Genomic DNA, 16,596 nt, shown 5'->3' on the forward strand with positions numbered 1-16,596 from the left:
AAGAACAACTAAACCCTTTTGTCTTCCTTTATATTTATAACTGGTTACATATCTGCATAGTTCCCTGTTGCCAGTCGTTTCATTTACTGTTAGCTTGTTGCGTTACCCAAGTTCTTCTGCGGGACATAAACAAGCTCCGCTTCTAGCTACCTGACTGAGTGGAAAGACTTCATTATGCCCCACACAAACCTGACGGCTTAACACATATCTAATGGCCTTGTGCGACTTCAATTGCTGTCCCTTGTAGACTTCCTGGCAGACACCTTACAGGTTGGAAAGAGGCGTTCTGAAATACCTGAGACTAAGTTACCCTTACCTCACAAAGCCATCTTAAAATTCAGACAGGTACAGCAATTGCACAACTTGTTAAAAATACACAAGAGTAAATTGAATGAAATAAGCTAAAACACTTCACAATTGTGAAACTAGACAAGAGAGCTAGATGCATTACAGCTACAGTACATTGTTATTATTGTTGGGGGATGTTAAATCATACTTATTGGTACACAACTGATTCAGCTAAGTGCAATGAAAGCATTTTTTTTTACCCGTCGCTTTTTCGCAAAAGCACAGCAGATGTTTTTGGAAAAGGGGGAGACCTGGAAATGAGGGGTCACAGCAATGGGATCGTATGAAGGGATCGCTTACCGAGCTGTACAATGACACCTGGAAGATGCTTCCATCGCTGCCACCACAAAAGAGGGAATACTCGCAGGGGTCAAGGGTCACAGACATGATGCCCACATCAAACAGGACGGATAGCAGCATTTCACCGGAGGAGATTTCCCAGAGCTGAAGAGAGAGAAGTGGAAAACATGGTATGGAGTATGTGGTTATCACGCCTCACTAACGCCTTGTCAATCAAATATGTTAGGGAAATTGATTTATCTGCACTGTAAAAAATAATTTCACTCTAGGAAGAAAAGTTATCCATTCTCACGCCGAGACAGAACGCTCTCACTGCTGTAACATTACATAATTTAATCATAAAAGTAAATTCAGCAGACGGCAGATATCAAACCCATCATTTGGTGGACAGCATTCTTTCCATGTGCAACAAACAAACTGTGGTCTTAGCTACATATAACTCCAGCATATTCTTTTATTAATTTTTTTTTACGTCTTTTTAAAAATCATGAGAAAGTATATTTGAAAATATTTGAAGTATTCATAAAATACCTGTGAACCGCAAATGATTTTATGGTGCACTTCCGTTATTGTTTTTTTTTTTCCCCCAATGTGAGTAAAGAGAAATCAAAATAACAGAATAATGTGCTTGTAGACATTTAAAGAAACAAAAAAACACGACCCCTCAGTCCTGAAACACCCTCATGTTTCTGGTTTCTAAATGTATCATAATCACTAAAATGAAGGCTGAGATAGATTCCCATTTTAAATTTGAGAATAGCATCTTTAACTTTTCCTTTAAATGCAGACCTACATCCATTAAGAAAGATACAGGGACTATGCAGGTCATAGGTAAAGGCTATCAGTTCCTATTGGCTTAGGATATGTTTAGATAGATAGATAGATACTTTATTGATCCCGTGAGGGAAATTGCAGTGCAACAGCAGCTTAACACACACAACACAGCCACAGTGTAACGAATTATATACTAATAGTACAAATTAGTATATAAAGTATTTATATACTAATATAAATACATATAGTATATAAATACTAATAGTACAAATTAGTTTAAGGTAAAAAGATTCTATAGTAATTTTCATTTTAAGAAAACAGCCACAATCCCTCCCTTTTTTATAAGATGAAGTAATTCTCAATCTTAAAACACAGCACACATTAAGAAGAAGAGAACTTTATCCTGACCTCCCTTCTCCTTCAACCATCACTATCTGTAACTGCTACCTCAGCTCTGAATAATTTATCTCCAGACTGACAGCTTGTAATTCATAACAGCTGATGGTATTGGACTCGACACAGAGTGCTGATGACAAATTTTATACAGAAGAATGTATAACCCGCTCCAGCTCCGTGCAGCAGACTTGAAGTGGCAGAAACGCTGGAAGAAGGAATGTTTCATGCCGCACGTGAAGACAGATCTACAGGGACTGAAGAATGCTCAATGATGCTCACTCAATTTCTTTAAGTTGTTTAAACCTTGTACCCATCCTGTCTAGACTCTAGAATAGTCACCTTTCTCCCCAGCCCAAACTACTGCACGTTATTCTTCCGAAACCTGAAATAGGCCAAGGAAAATCAACCATCCTCAGCACTTAATCTTTGGACTTGTCTGTAATACAGACAGGCCCAGACAAGAAACTACAGATTCTCTCCCATGGCAGGTACTGCAATGAGGAATCTCTGCACTAACGAATGGTCCATGTATGTTAATGCAGGGTCTTCTACTTAACTGATAAGTAAACAAGGATCCTCCAGGATCAACTCAGAGCTTATCATCTGAGTTAACTTTGGAAGGGATATAAAAGGCTTTTATGAATTAAACTAATATGTGCACACACACACACAAAACATGAGATGGTGCTGTCTGTGTACAGAAGAAGCATCTACATTAAAGAATGACATTGCAACACATGGTGTTCAGAGAAGGTGTTCAGTCCTCAGTCCTCTGCCATCTTCTGCCAGATGCTTTTTTAGGAGCTTGCCAACAATCATTGTATGAGATCCTACTTGATTACTTGGCAACAGTTTGCACAATTATTTCCACACGTCTATTAATAAAATCAAGAGACCTAATATCGTATAAACTGAAAAAGACAGATGCATCCACACATCTCCTTGTGTAAAAGTAATTGTCAGCTGACACCTGAGTTCCGATAGATATTGTCCCTGCGATTCCCATCTGGTTTTTCCACAATGATTCAATTTTAGATTGTTATAGGACAGGGGGCTTTCCGTTTTCTTTTTCAGGACCCAGCTCATACACCTGCAACTTTTATCTCACAGACACTGTGGGATAAATACACTCTGACAGTATAATAAGTACAATATGCGCTATCATTATGCATGTTTGTGTAAATTACAGATGGATAAAATGATTGTTAATGATGGGCTCATAGCGTGTCACAAATAGAAGCTGTTCTCAAATTGGGGTGATCACCGCTTGTTACTCATGGCTAAGCAAGCAAATCAGATTGATGAACTTCGCCGATTGGTTCACATCAGTAAAATGCAGGAGACCTTGGACAAGGTCACAGAGCCCAGTGTTACACAGGTATGAAATTCTTCCAACATTGGCCTGAAATTGTAGAAAAACAGTGGAACATTAAAGCAAGAACAAGTCAGGGAATGACTAAGAAGAATTAGAAATGCAACAAATAAACAAACCAATTACACACCCTAAACACGTTTGATATTGCACATCTGTCATTTTGTAAAATGGTGGAGCTCTTGAATTCTGTCGAGATGTAGTCCACCCCACTAAGAAGCGAATCTGTAGTTGTCTGAAGCCAAAAAATACATTTTCAACTTTTAAAGAAAAGTAGTGAAACATGCATTCAGGCTCAGTATAAACCACCTCTGGTTGAATAAATAATTAGGTGTACATATTTAATAAAGAGGGACTGAGTTCAAAAGGCCCTGCACACATTAAATGTTTTCAAATCTACAAGAAATCTACATGAATTGGTACATGGCAGAAACGTATTCCCCAACTCTAAATGATTACTGCCTTCTTGCATATTTTTTATCTAGGGTATTAATATAATTTCATGGGACTGAGCATTTTTCTGGGCTTGAGAAAGGCAGTAAAGAAAACCGACATTCACTTCAGCAGAGAAGGAAAGAGATGCTTTCCCTTTTGTTTTTTTTACAGAGAACTTGGATTTATGGTCAGGGCAGCATTCATCTTCATGAATCCCAATAAGAACATTGCTTGTTTTGACGTTTAGTGAAGGGTATTCCTCTACAGGAATCTCCAGTGCATTCCTGAAAGCATTTTAGGCTTCTGGACTTGTCGAGGAAACTATCCCCAACAAAAACAGCCAGTAAGGTTCCTGAAGAGTATTTAATTAGGATAGTGTTGTCATCCATATGAAAACCTGTCACTCAGCAGCACTCAAATGCCTGATAATAACAAGGTCACGACCACTGCTGTGTGGACTTCACTGTGAACAGACCCTGCTCCCAGATGGGGCTACAGCTAAAAGTTAAAGAGTTTAGAGAAATAGAGGCAGCCTCATTTCCCCTGTCTGATGAATTGCTTCATTATAAGAGCACAGCTCTGTAGGTAAAGCACACAATTCCATCATGTGTTACATTTAGGACCAATCTATCAGAAAAAGAAAACAGACACAATGGGGTCATACACATTCTTCAGTCAGAAGTGTTTACACAAAAAAGCAGCTCAAGAACAAGAGATTTCGGATAAAGAAAAGAGAAATTAAATTTCCCCGCCAACTTAACAATTGGGGAAAGTGGCTTATAGTTTATGTGAAGCAAACGAAATAAAGTAGAGCTTGTTCAGCTGAGAACTGCTGAAAGTTAATGGACCGGTTAAACAACCACAATTTGGTTGCATACGAAGTGTAAACAATATCTTTTTTACTGCGACAAAGCTCAGAAGCTGTACCTTTGTGACGAACCCCAGTCGAATCCAGAGAAAAATATGAAATGCGAAGATTAAGGCTAGCATCAGGCAGCTTGTGAAGTGTGCCAGCCTGAGCACAGAGTGGTTTTTTGACACATTAATAAAATATTTGTTTGGAAGAGCAGCGAGGGATGAAAGCAGCCGAGCCCAGCAAGCAGGTGAAGAGATAGAAAGGCAGACAGGGTTGGAACAAGGAAGAGAGTCAGGATTTCCAGAAAACGAATACTGTTATGAACTTAACCATTAATCATCCCTGATTTGTTTTTCAAGTTTGGCCTTTAACTGTGTCGCAACAGCCCTTATATTCAAAAAGAACTCATTCTTGAGGTACAGCACAGAAGGGCCAGGGAGCCAGGTGCCGCCGTGTTTGAGTCTGCTCCATTTTGTGCAAAGCATTGTGCTGCAGCAATCCCCAGCACGGTTGTTCTCTTCAAATAGCTCCACCCTTAGCATTTCTTAAAGCTGTCCTTTTAAAAGGTTTTACAGGCGATGCTGTCACACACACAAAAACAATAGCCCACTCCTCAGAGGCTCCATAGGCTAGCGTCTGCGAGCCAGCCAGGGATTATGCATCAAGGACACCCTGACACCCTATAACCCCTCTGGAAGAGCCAAAAACAAAGTGAAGTGTTAAGGTAACCGATAATGGAAATGCCCCACACCACCGACATTAAACACACAGCACTGCTCAGCTTTAAAGGGAAACACTGCAGGGATTAGCTTATCCTGAACTTCAGACCAACCGGGCGAATAGGCGAACATTCCTCCTTAAAGAATCTCCTCCATTATCCAGCCGTTCATCCGTTTTCTGTTTTATCCAATATAAGTTCACGGGGGAGCCGGACTGTATCTCAGCACGCCAGGGGCACAAGGCGTGCTACACCCTGGACAGGAGGCCAGACTCGTCCATCACATCGGCTCCTTCCACATGTGCCATTTCAATCTCCCCAGAGTTCATCTCGTCTGTAATCGCCTTGTTTCAGCTGTCGCATCCATCCCATCACAGGGCTGAGACCGTACCCTGCTCGGTATTTCAGCTCTACCTTCGCTCAGTTTTTTAGAGAAATCCCATTAAATCGGGGGGAGAGAGAGAGAGATACAAATTTCCAAGAGATCGTTTTCCCGACAGAGTTATCTCTCCACACACCCAAGCATCACATGGAGTAATAACCACTGCAGCGTTGCCTAATAATACGGAAAGGCCATAAAGTGGAAGAGATATGAGCCAGGATATCACAAGGAAAGCACTGGGTATCAATGTTGAAATTCCACCGCTGAGCTGTGGAACATCTCCACTATTCCTCCCCCACTCTGCTCCTAAACCTGCATGTACATTATACAAATAAAAATACTGTGCATTTTACAGGGCTTTTGAATGTACAAAATCCTAAGGTTGTCCAATTCAACTGCACTTCACCTCTTAAAGCACAAGTTCCAGGAGCATTGTGCTTATTTATTAGTGGTGGAGGAGGGGAGTGCCCATGACCTGTAAAGCGCTTTGAGTGGAGTGTCCAGAAAAGCGCTATATAAGTGTAAGCAATTATTATTATTTGATTAGATTTAAGTCCTTTAAAGCAGTATTGGTCACTCTGGAAACAGAAACTGGAAGGAGGATCGAGTATCCAATCCATCTCCACTTGAAAGCGAACAGCGGTACGCAGTAAAACAATAACAAGGCAAACAAGGCAGCACACAGACGCCACAAAGACAGGTGGCCCGAGCTGAAGTCGAACCCGGGACTCACCGCCACACAACTGTGCCTCTGCTGCAGCCGCACTATGGATTCAGACAGCACTTTTGTATGGGAGGAGACCCGCTGACAGCTGGACCGTTGCTCCACCAGCAGGAGGGAGTTAGTGACGGGTGAAAACCTGCAGCTGCCTGTGAACATTCAACTAGCAGGGGAAGTGTAAGACTATGGGAAAGGGTGAGCCACATACTGTATGTGAGCCTCCTGTGCATTACTTGATTAAACAAAGCATTAAGGCGAAAGGCTTCAACCATTAACACGAAATGTGGGCAAACTGTGCAATGCTTTGTCACTATTGTAAGCTTGTAATGCTTTCAGTTCTAAATGAGTTGTGTGGTCGACCTGCGAGTTCAGATCTCTGACATGCAATACATGAGCCTTAAAGCAAGTTTTTTATGATGCAGAGATGACAAATGTCTGTGACATGGGGAAAGATGCCCAATCCTCGTCCTGGAGGGCCAGTATGACATTCCAACTTCTCTTTTAACAAGTGAAATCGGCTGGTTACTGGTTCAACTGGACCACTTTAACAGCTTCTTCCCACTCCCCCAGTGCCAGTGCTTTAAAGAGACCTTAGAAACCTGCACACACACCCGCCTTCCAGGATCAGGACTTGACGCCCCTGCCCTAGATAAACGGTGTTGCTGGCTGTTTGCGGATGTGTCAGTTTTACTGAAACACTCAGATGCCCTCAAGAAACCGGAGTGCGATTGTGCAGCATGATGCTCAACACCAAAGAAGATAAAGACACAGACTGTAGCAAAAGTCCAGGAGGTTTAATGCAAAGCAAACAGATAAGTCGAAAAAAGGTGCTTCCAGCTATCGCCATCACTGTCCTTGAACTCGAGACTCTCACTGCAGCCCAGAGCCGTACCACTGAGTTACTAAACACACTTTTTTTCAGGGCTGTAACACAAAGGTAGTAAACACTTTATCCCCACACCTTAATGTAGAGGTACTAAATGCACCAGTGTCATAAAGCCAAGCTGTTGAACACACTGCAGCCCTGCAGTGTAACGCTGAACAAATTAAGGCAAAAGAAATCGAACTACCTGGCTACCGAGCACACTCACCGAGACCTCATTTCTGTGCTACTCCAGACCTGCTGTCTTTTTCAGTCCACCAAGTAAGGAAACGACCGGATACAGACTGCAAAAGGCTGAATGCGGGCTCAGTGCAAGGCAACCCCTCTTCCCTCAGAGCTATGGGTGCAGGGGAAACTGAGCCCCTAAAGAGAAAAGTCTCTCCCTCACGGAAGCAGTGTCAATCCAGGTCAGAGGAGGATACAACTGAAGGGTATAATGATAACATGCAATGTCCAACTCTTTGGTTGTTGATGCTTTCATACTTTCCTGGTATGACCGAGTCCCTCCTACTATGACCTTCCCTAGCCCATGTCAGATTGTTCCCACATCCCCTCCTTCCTTCTTTCCCAAGCTGAGTGCTTTTTACAACCTTTTAAAAATTATTGATTATGTGGCTCACGTTATACGGAATTTATCAAAGCACAGAGCCGTGCAGCATTAGGAGGAGACCTCTGCATTCCCTCCATTTCATTTCATTAGAAGCCAGCCTTCTTTCTTCTCTCTAGTGAACTGGAAGTTTATGATTCATTAAAATGGTGAAAATCTCATTGAACTCCAAACAAACATTACACAAGAAGAATTCATTCTTTCCATTTTAATTTGCCTTCATGGAAATAAAGCATGTTCTGGATGCTGTTTCTGTGGAGGCAAAACTTGCAGTCTCAAAAAAAAAGGAAAAACATCCATCCTCCAAAATGTCCCATCTCTGATTATCTGAGTGATCCTGAAAACCAAAAAGCAGATTTTCCAACCAGCAGACAGCTGCAGTGTTTCGTCTCTGCCACAGAATAACCCTGACAATGCAGTAAAACACAGTAAAACTTAGGGGCCTTTCCCACCAAAACTGGCAGTCCTGAGCAAAACAGTTTGCTGCTGTGACATCCAAGTCAACTGTGGTCAATGTCTCAGATTCAATCCAGCAGCACCCAGACAACATTACTGATCCCACATTCCCAGTGGTGACATTAGCCAGTTATTCCACAAGAAAAGAATACATAAAGTGCACTTATGTACTTTACATAAAAGAATACTTAATGTTACATAAAATAAGTCTGGAAATAACATATACAGTACATCTGATGTTAGGGGCACAACATATGCTACTCGTATGAGCCTCATCTCCCAGTATTATAAAAAGCACTACAATGTTGAGCTGAAAAGTCTCAACCTTTCATGTGAAAATCAGTCCAGTCTATTTGACATACTGGACAGTTTGACATACAAAAGTATTCACCCCCCTTGGCTTTATTCTCTTATATTGTGTTACAGTATGGAACTATGTGGATTTAGATGGTATTTTTGCCACTGATCAACACAATACAAAATTCTATTAATTATAAATATACATATATAGGCTCAAAGGTTTCTCCATGCAATTTACTGCTCTTGTACTTCAACTGAAATTGGAATGTTTTTTAGGAGACTCATTATTTCACTACATAAACTACAGCATCACTCACTATTTCTTTTGGAATAAAGAAAAAAAATGAAAAAACGTTTTACTCTCCAGGTGATCTAGCAAAAAGGAAAGAGTCAGAAAAGAGTTTTTGATGACATACCAATGTAAAAAAAACACACTCAGAAGTTAAAAATTACTTTTCTAAATCGTGGTAAAGTTAAAGTAGCTGCTTCCGAAAGCAATTGTTGATTCAGATGACGCACCTTAATGAAAAACTCCTTGGGATCTTTGTTCAGATAAAAGGTGCTATATAAATATAAATTCATTCATATATTCTCTTGCGAACCAAGGGAGAAGATGCATTTAAGCTCCCTCACTTTGATCTCTGTTAAAGCTGCAGTCTGACTGAAGCCTGAAGTGCCTTTCAAGTTCTTGCTGGGTTTGGCACAGTTTGCTGGGGGCTGATTCTTCAAATTAGAGAAGGATAATCTACCTTAAATTTCACATGCAATATCACCTTCTCTTTAAAACACCTCTAAAAACATTTTATAAAACAAAAGGTTTTGAGCATTGAACACCCTCAAAAACTCAAGCTTTTTCCCACACTGGCCCGGCCTTTTATACAGTATAAAAATCTGCAAACTACGGAACAAAGCTTGAGCAAAGAATTGGGAGTCCAAACTCCGTAAGAGAACCCAGAGCGGTTATAGAGCAGCCCTTAAATATCCTGAACCCCCCCCACAGGGTTCCAGTTTCGACATGAAACATGGGGATGAATACATCTAGTGACCTGCAGCAGTGTGCAGGGCGGGAGAAAAGGAGGCCTGCGCCCTGCAGATCAGTAATGGCAGGAGGCAGGGCATGACTGCAGCTCAGAAACCACAGAAATGAGCTCCCTCTCACACTAGGAGGAAGGGAAGCAGTGTTGGTCCTTGCAGTTATAAAACCTTCAAAAGGACAGCAAGAGCATGAACCAGAGCAACTCCAGGTTTATCTCAGCTGCTTGAAATGTAATTAAAACTGAGACAGTGGAGGGGGAAAAAAAGCACCTCTCATGCATCTCGTGAGCGTATCCCCAGAGTCACTAGAAAAACAGAAAAATCATAACCTGACACATACATACACCTGACACAGCACAGCCACAACCTAGAGGAGGGCTTCTGAACTGCGGCTGGATCGGAGCCCGAGTTCCGATTCTGGAATCTCCCATCCTGGCTTCTGAAGAGCAGTCCGAGAAGATTTACGGTGGGTAATTTACGGTTAAAACGACTATTCAGTAAATTTATGGTTTGATGGATTTGTTTTTACCACTGCGAACGCTATTCCTGCACGTTAAAATTCAGTCCAAGACTGTTCTAGAAGATAAAGAGACCGACAAGCGGAGAAATCGATGCGCACTCGTAAATTCATTCCTAAGATTATGGCGTATACGTGGTTTAACATCCACAACAGGAACAATCGGCACTTTGCAGGAGCAGCGTGCGGACCAGTACCCGATACCCACGTAACTCTAAGATCAGACCCACCTTCACAGTCTGGTCCAGGGATGCCGTGGCCACTCGTGCCTGGGGTCCCATCAGGCCGCAGTGGATGTCCGTGATGGGAAGGGAGTGCTGTGCCCAAACGTGTCGTGGTTCCGGGGTCCGCAGTGGATCCACTTGCACCACGCTGAGAAACACACATTGAAGACATTCAACGAAAACAATCCAGCTCTCAAGCAGGCAGCTGCGTTGGCAGGCGCGGCCTACAGAGGAACAAAAAGGTTTATCCCCCTCTGAAAAGAAAGACAACGTTTCGACTGTAGAGCCTCCTTCGCGTCAGCATTCACGCCCGACGAAGGCTCCACAGCCGAAACGTTGTCTTTCTTTTCTTCTCTTTTCGGCGTGGAATAAATCTTTAATTGTTCCTAAAACAATACGCAAGACAAGCTTTATTTATATTCACTGATTTTTTTTAAACCCCTTCCTGCCAAGGCAGCCTGGAGACTTGTACCAGGCTCAATACACAGCAACAGGGTCAAAGAGCACAACACTCTTTAGTCACAAACCAGACAATAGTCGACTCAAAGAAGACATGTTCTTAACCCTGCAGACTCACCGCGTCTTCTAGTTTAAATTCCAGTTAACTTCTCAGCTGCTGAACTCTTTCAGTGAGGTAATGATTTGTTGAGGAGCGATATTTTACACCATTCTCTTCAAACAGACAGAGAGAGATGAGTTAAGGATTCCGTTCAAGAACAGAATGCAGCTGTAATGCAAAGGAACTCCAGAAGCCACAGCTGATTTTTGTGTTTTGTAACATTTGACTAATGAACGAATAACTGAAGCAGGACATGTGCCACGCTGGAGTGATCACCCATGAAGACAGGATGTATTTTTACATCTTCTACATCCTAAGTAACCTTGTCCTAAATTTATAACAAAATGCTTTAACACTCTTTCTTGAAAGCTGCATTTTTTTTTGCAACTCAGTCATTTTCCTCTTATTTTTTTTCATCCCATCAGTTCTGAAAAGCAGGCCTGCAGTGCGATCAAGGGGGTAGATGCACAGCTTACGGACCAAGAATATCTTGGAGTATAGGTGGAGCTTGCATGCCTTCGAGTGAGCTCTTACAGCTCACACCGAGAGCTTTCTGAGCGACTGGCTGGATTCAGGGACTGGAAGAGATGAGCTTCAGATGACACAGCACCGCTGTGCTCATTTTCTCCTATCAAAGTACAAGAGGCACGTGAAGCAGGCCTATTGAGAAGAGATAAGGCCTATCTATGCAGCATGGGCTGTGACTCATTCTGGAGCTTTGATGAATGGGCCCGTCAATGCACAGAGCCGCTCCCTTCAGTACCTTATTTATATACAGTGCAAGTATAGATATGAAGCCATTTTCAGCTACAGCAATGAGGAAAAGCACCGCACACCAAGTGTATGCCTTTAAATATTATATACTGAAAAGTCTATATACTGAACTCTGCATGTCATAGGAAAATCAGAGTCAGTAAAACTGTAACCTTGTTACAATATGAAGGGAATCTAAATGCATAAAGCACTCCCTGCAGGGGTATAACAAAGCCAAGTAATGCACAGCAAGCTCAAGACCTATGATACCATACAACGTTGTCTCCTCGACTATAAGGAGCTTGGCCAAAGAAAAGTTGTCTTTCTTTTACAAAAGATCCTCCAGAATGGTTTATGCATTTGTCGCCTCTGTTTTCATGCAAAGTCCAGTTACAGTTTGATTAATTGAATTTCAAGAAGCCACTTGTAACACAAAATCATTTTCTTGAAGCCATTATTTCAAAAGCCAGAGATACATTAATTGCAAAGTAAGCGGTCTTGCTATCGTATTCAATTGAATTATTCAAAAACAAATTAATAACGCTCTCTCCGAGTTTTAATTCTCATGTGCTTTAAATGGATGTATTAAAAAAAAAAGGTTTATCTCATTACAAAATTATTGGTTTGTAAACTAATGTAATTTCGTGAAAACTAAAGATTTGGTCCTATGATTCAGTACAAAGATGGTGAATATTCACGATAATGATGATTTTTTGCATAAATATTTTTTAACTATTTTGCAATAGAACATTTGAGTCTTAGAAAAGATTACCTTGCACATGCTAATGCTTAATTAACATATACAGAATGCTCAAGAACTTAAAGAGTGGCAGGTGAGCAAAAATAATGAACTTGTAACAATTCATAATGGCATAAGACATTTGACTGCAGGCAAAAAATGTAAATTCTTAAAGATCACTCTGATGTAATACTAGTGCAATGTAAGTTTATTAGAACCCGTGGCTAAAAGATGTTTAAGGAATAACTGTTAAGGCTAGGCTTGTTCAAACAAATTAAATTGGATCTAAAATTGATTTTAGTTTTAAAAAAGTTGATATTTTTTGGAGCCAGTCAAGAAAAGCAGAGCTGTTCAGCCTGATAGAATATTAAAAATTAAAACCAATTTGAATCCCAATCTTTATTTATAACCTGATCAATACTCATGTCCTGTAACTTGTGCAAAAGTCTTCAGAATGCAATACGTAGAATGAAATCAATAATATTGATCCTTAGAAATTTGATAACACCTACATTTTAATGGAACAGCATATTAATTCCCACTTAAACTGTAATATGAATTCTTCAAAGTTTTGTGCTAATTTCTGAAGACTGAGACTATGGCATGCTATCGTAGGCGATTCCAGGCAGAACTCTGAAAAAACTCCTGAACATGAAGAGGAGAAATACCAGAGAGTAAGCAAAGTAATACTGCACAGTGATCTAAGCCTTATTGAAACGATACACCAAAGGTTATGTGCAACTGTTATATTCCCCACTTACTTTGCTTCAATACTGAGACGAAATATGAGATATGATAGCTGTATAATGTGAACATCACCTATACTTTTACTTTAAATATTGCAAAGTGATAACTTGCGTATTATATAAAGAGTTTCAGAATAGTGGGCGAGCTAAAGGCATGCATAAAATGTCAAACCAATGATTTTTTCCCAAGTAACTTCGGAAATATCTTACTTTATATAACAATGCTTCACAATAATTTCAATAAAATGATCAATCGCAGCTCATGCTCTCGGCTTATTATTGCACTTGACATTCTTGGGGGAAGCACGTCTTCACTCTCCCCCTGCCGGAACCTGGCTCTTGTCATATTGAGCCGCCCACCCAGAAAGCATGCTGCCCCCCTGTCTGTTTAATTGATGGCCCGCTGCAGCTCTGGCAGGGCCCCAGAGAGACAGGAGAGGTTGCTGCTGGAAGCTTTGCCCAGCTGGCAGGGTGGCAACTCTCAGCCCCATTCTGTCATGGTACACAACATGGCAGGGACACAGTCTGGGCTGATGGAAGCTCAGGACTGTCCTCTTCAAGCACCTCAGCATTGTTAAAGACGGACCACAGACGCAGCCTTGCCCTCAAGAACTTTGGCCTCAACAAAGAGCCTATACAGAAGCACAACACCCCCCGTTTCTCAATGGCACAAGAACTCAAAAGAAACCCGAGATCTGCATCTGGTAGCTGGGTCACCCTTTGACAAACCAGTCCAAGACGTTTGGATGCGAAACCCTACCTCTTCCCTTTTACACCACATGCCCTTAGGAGCTCCTTCAAGCCAAAAAGACAAAAGACTTTTTTTTTCCAGGCTTATCCGATAAAGGGATGAAGGAAAACATAAGTCAAAACGACACTGGAGGGCACCCTGCCTTGTGTCCGTTTCTGGCTCTTTGAATTGGAAGACATGATTCGAAAACAGATGGATGGATATTGGACTGTAATGCAGTTTTTGGTAAGGTCATTGTATTTCAATTGAACATTTGCTGTGCACACTTCGAACAAATTGCTAAACATGTCGATATTCCTACAGAAAGTGCACATCACAGTAGGAAATTGTCATTTTATTCAGTTTCATCATCCTGAGATCTTTCCTTAGTCTCCTGGCTCTCTTGAACTCCAGCCCTCAACTTGCATTACAGTATCTGATCAGTGCAGAGGATTACGGAGGACCTTGGTATTCTTCACAGATGGAAGATGATATAAAAATCAAACCGATTCAAATGTTAATTCATTTAGACTCTGCCTTGTGCACTTCACACTCTATTTGTCCTCATACTGTTGACAGAAGGTCAGAGAAAAACTGCTATTGTATTTCCCACTTGGTTGGAGGAATTTCAGGAATGTGTAGTACCAGACAGAAGATGTTTTATTTTTTAAACTATCATTCTTTTATCCGGATTTCTCAAGATTGTCCTCTTCTCTCGAGTCCGCCCTCTACTAATGTGCCAGGACACTAACATAGGAAGACACCCAGATGTCTATAGAAAGGAACAGAGCCTGTGAGATTTCAGGAAAGATAGAAAGCAATACAAAGTACTTGTGTTCAATACAACTCTATAAACGAAAAAAAACTATCTACACGAAGTACGTTTGCACTCTTGATTTACCGACGCCTTAATCCCAGATTTCATCTCCTGAATTCTACAGATCAGGCTCAAAGCACCTTGAATCTTCATAGTTGATTCCAAATGCAATTTTCAAAGAACACCAAAGTTTGCCTGTCTGAGAAGACCCCAGTGCACATGGCACAAGAAATCCAGCCTGTAAAACTTTGTTTCCAGAATGGCAAAAAAAAAAACAGATGCCGGATTTGGCTTTAAATTCAAAAGAACTGCCATCTTAACATTCTGCTGAACACGCTGTGCATGCAGACCCAACTTTCTCTGGAAACGCTTTTTTTTTAAAAACCTTATTTTTTGTTCTTGCTTCTAGCACCTAACTAAATAAAATGCGAGTTATAAACCACAAAGGAAGACAGAAATAACAATGCATGTATAGAATGTGTGAGTAAGTAGATTTTGTTCATTTAAGTCCAACGCATTGTTTTATGCCAAAAAAACAGGCACTAGGGATTACAGTGAAAGAAGACCTGCTGCTTGAAATTTAAAGCAAGAAAGAGGTTGAAGAAACTCTGGGAGATGGAGAGGCATAACTGGAATGGCTGAGGGGTTTTGCTCCACACACCACTGAAGCAGAATAAAAGATGCAGATTTTCTTCCTTTCAAAGTGGCACTGAATCAGAGTAGGAGTGAATTATTTATTCCAATTTTATGGCAATACTGTGTGCTTCCTTTTCATTATTACTTAATGACTGTCCTCTTACTTATAACATACTTAGTTCTTCAAATCACTCAGTGTTAATGGTGTTGTATCAGGCTTGCAAAAACTTACTGATATCTAGGTTTATTGGCGTCTTGAATTCTCAAAGGAGAGTTTAAATCAAGGAGATGTTTATACCCAGTATTGCATCCAGTTAACTCCCCATACTATTTTTAATTACTTGGTTCTTATCCTATTATGTAGATTTTTTGCTTTGTTGTTTCTTCTCTTCCTTGCTATAGTAACTTAACTCTTTCAACAAAAACAGGTCCTGGAAAGGAAATTGTGCACTGAATTTGCACAGAGGGACTTTCAAAGCTTAGCTGTAGCTTCAAACAATGTTCAAATATGAAAAAGGGGGTGAGAACATGTTTATGAAAGCTAGGTTTAATATATTGGGATCCTCAACTCATCAATAAACTGAAATCCAAATATTCCAGCCATCTTCAAACAGTAGTGTTTCTTACTGCTTTTATGATGGATCAGGGACTTCCAACAATAGATCTAACTCATTATGTCACAGAGGTGTAGCACAACCATCTCTTCAGTGAGATTGTAGGACAAGCCACTCATCCATGCTGTGGCAGGCAATACCACAGATTCTATGAAGAAATGACTGGATGAGATTTTCAGATTACTTAGCTACTAGTAACCAAATGAGCACACTGGCCAAGCAGCTTCCTCATTTTTTCTTTAGATAGATAAAGACTTTATTGATCCCGAAGGGAAACTGATTGTAACTGTTTAGTAATTAGTTCAGTTGTGCATCTAAGGTTGGGTATCATTAGTGCAACTTCCACTTCAGTTCAGCTCTTGTGCATCTAACAAGCAGAACTGCAGTAGAGAAGAATGGCTGAAGTTCGATTACACTGACGTACAGTATTCTTAATTTCCCTGCCCTTTTCTCCTCCACATAATCAGCTATGAGGATTCCTAATAAGAGGCCATTTATTCCTGCCTGAATGAACCAATTATGCCAACAAATGGTAGCTGTAATGAAAATAAATAGAAAAACACCCCTAAAGGAAATGCAATAAGAAGGTAATACCTAACCTGCAGCTGATACACACTTCTCTTTAACCAAGAATCCTATTTAAAATCATAATGCAAGCCTACTTTAGGGCACCCGAAG

General features: G+C 40.8%; 1 protein-coding gene across 1 annotated transcript in view; it reads right to left on the bottom strand.

The window, feature by feature from the left end:
- Positions 1-16,596, bottom strand: part of wdr18 (WD repeat domain 18) — a 54,187-nt gene that overhangs the window by 29,924 nt on the left and 7,667 nt on the right. Inside the window, exons 4-5 of the mRNA XM_088621666.1 lie at positions 10,331-10,472; positions 649-792 (exon numbers count right to left, since the gene is read on the bottom strand). Coding sequence (XP_088477792.1) covers positions 649-792; positions 10,331-10,472 — 286 coding nt within the window. The remainder of the gene's footprint in view (positions 1-648; positions 793-10,330; positions 10,473-16,596) is intronic.

This window comes from Lepisosteus platostomus, chromosome 27 (genome assembly GCF_059453375.1).
Source record: "Lepisosteus platostomus isolate fLepPlt1 chromosome 27, fLepPlt1.hap1, whole genome shotgun sequence".
In the NCBI taxonomy this organism is placed as follows: domain Eukaryota; kingdom Metazoa; phylum Chordata; class Actinopteri; order Semionotiformes; family Lepisosteidae; genus Lepisosteus; species Lepisosteus platostomus.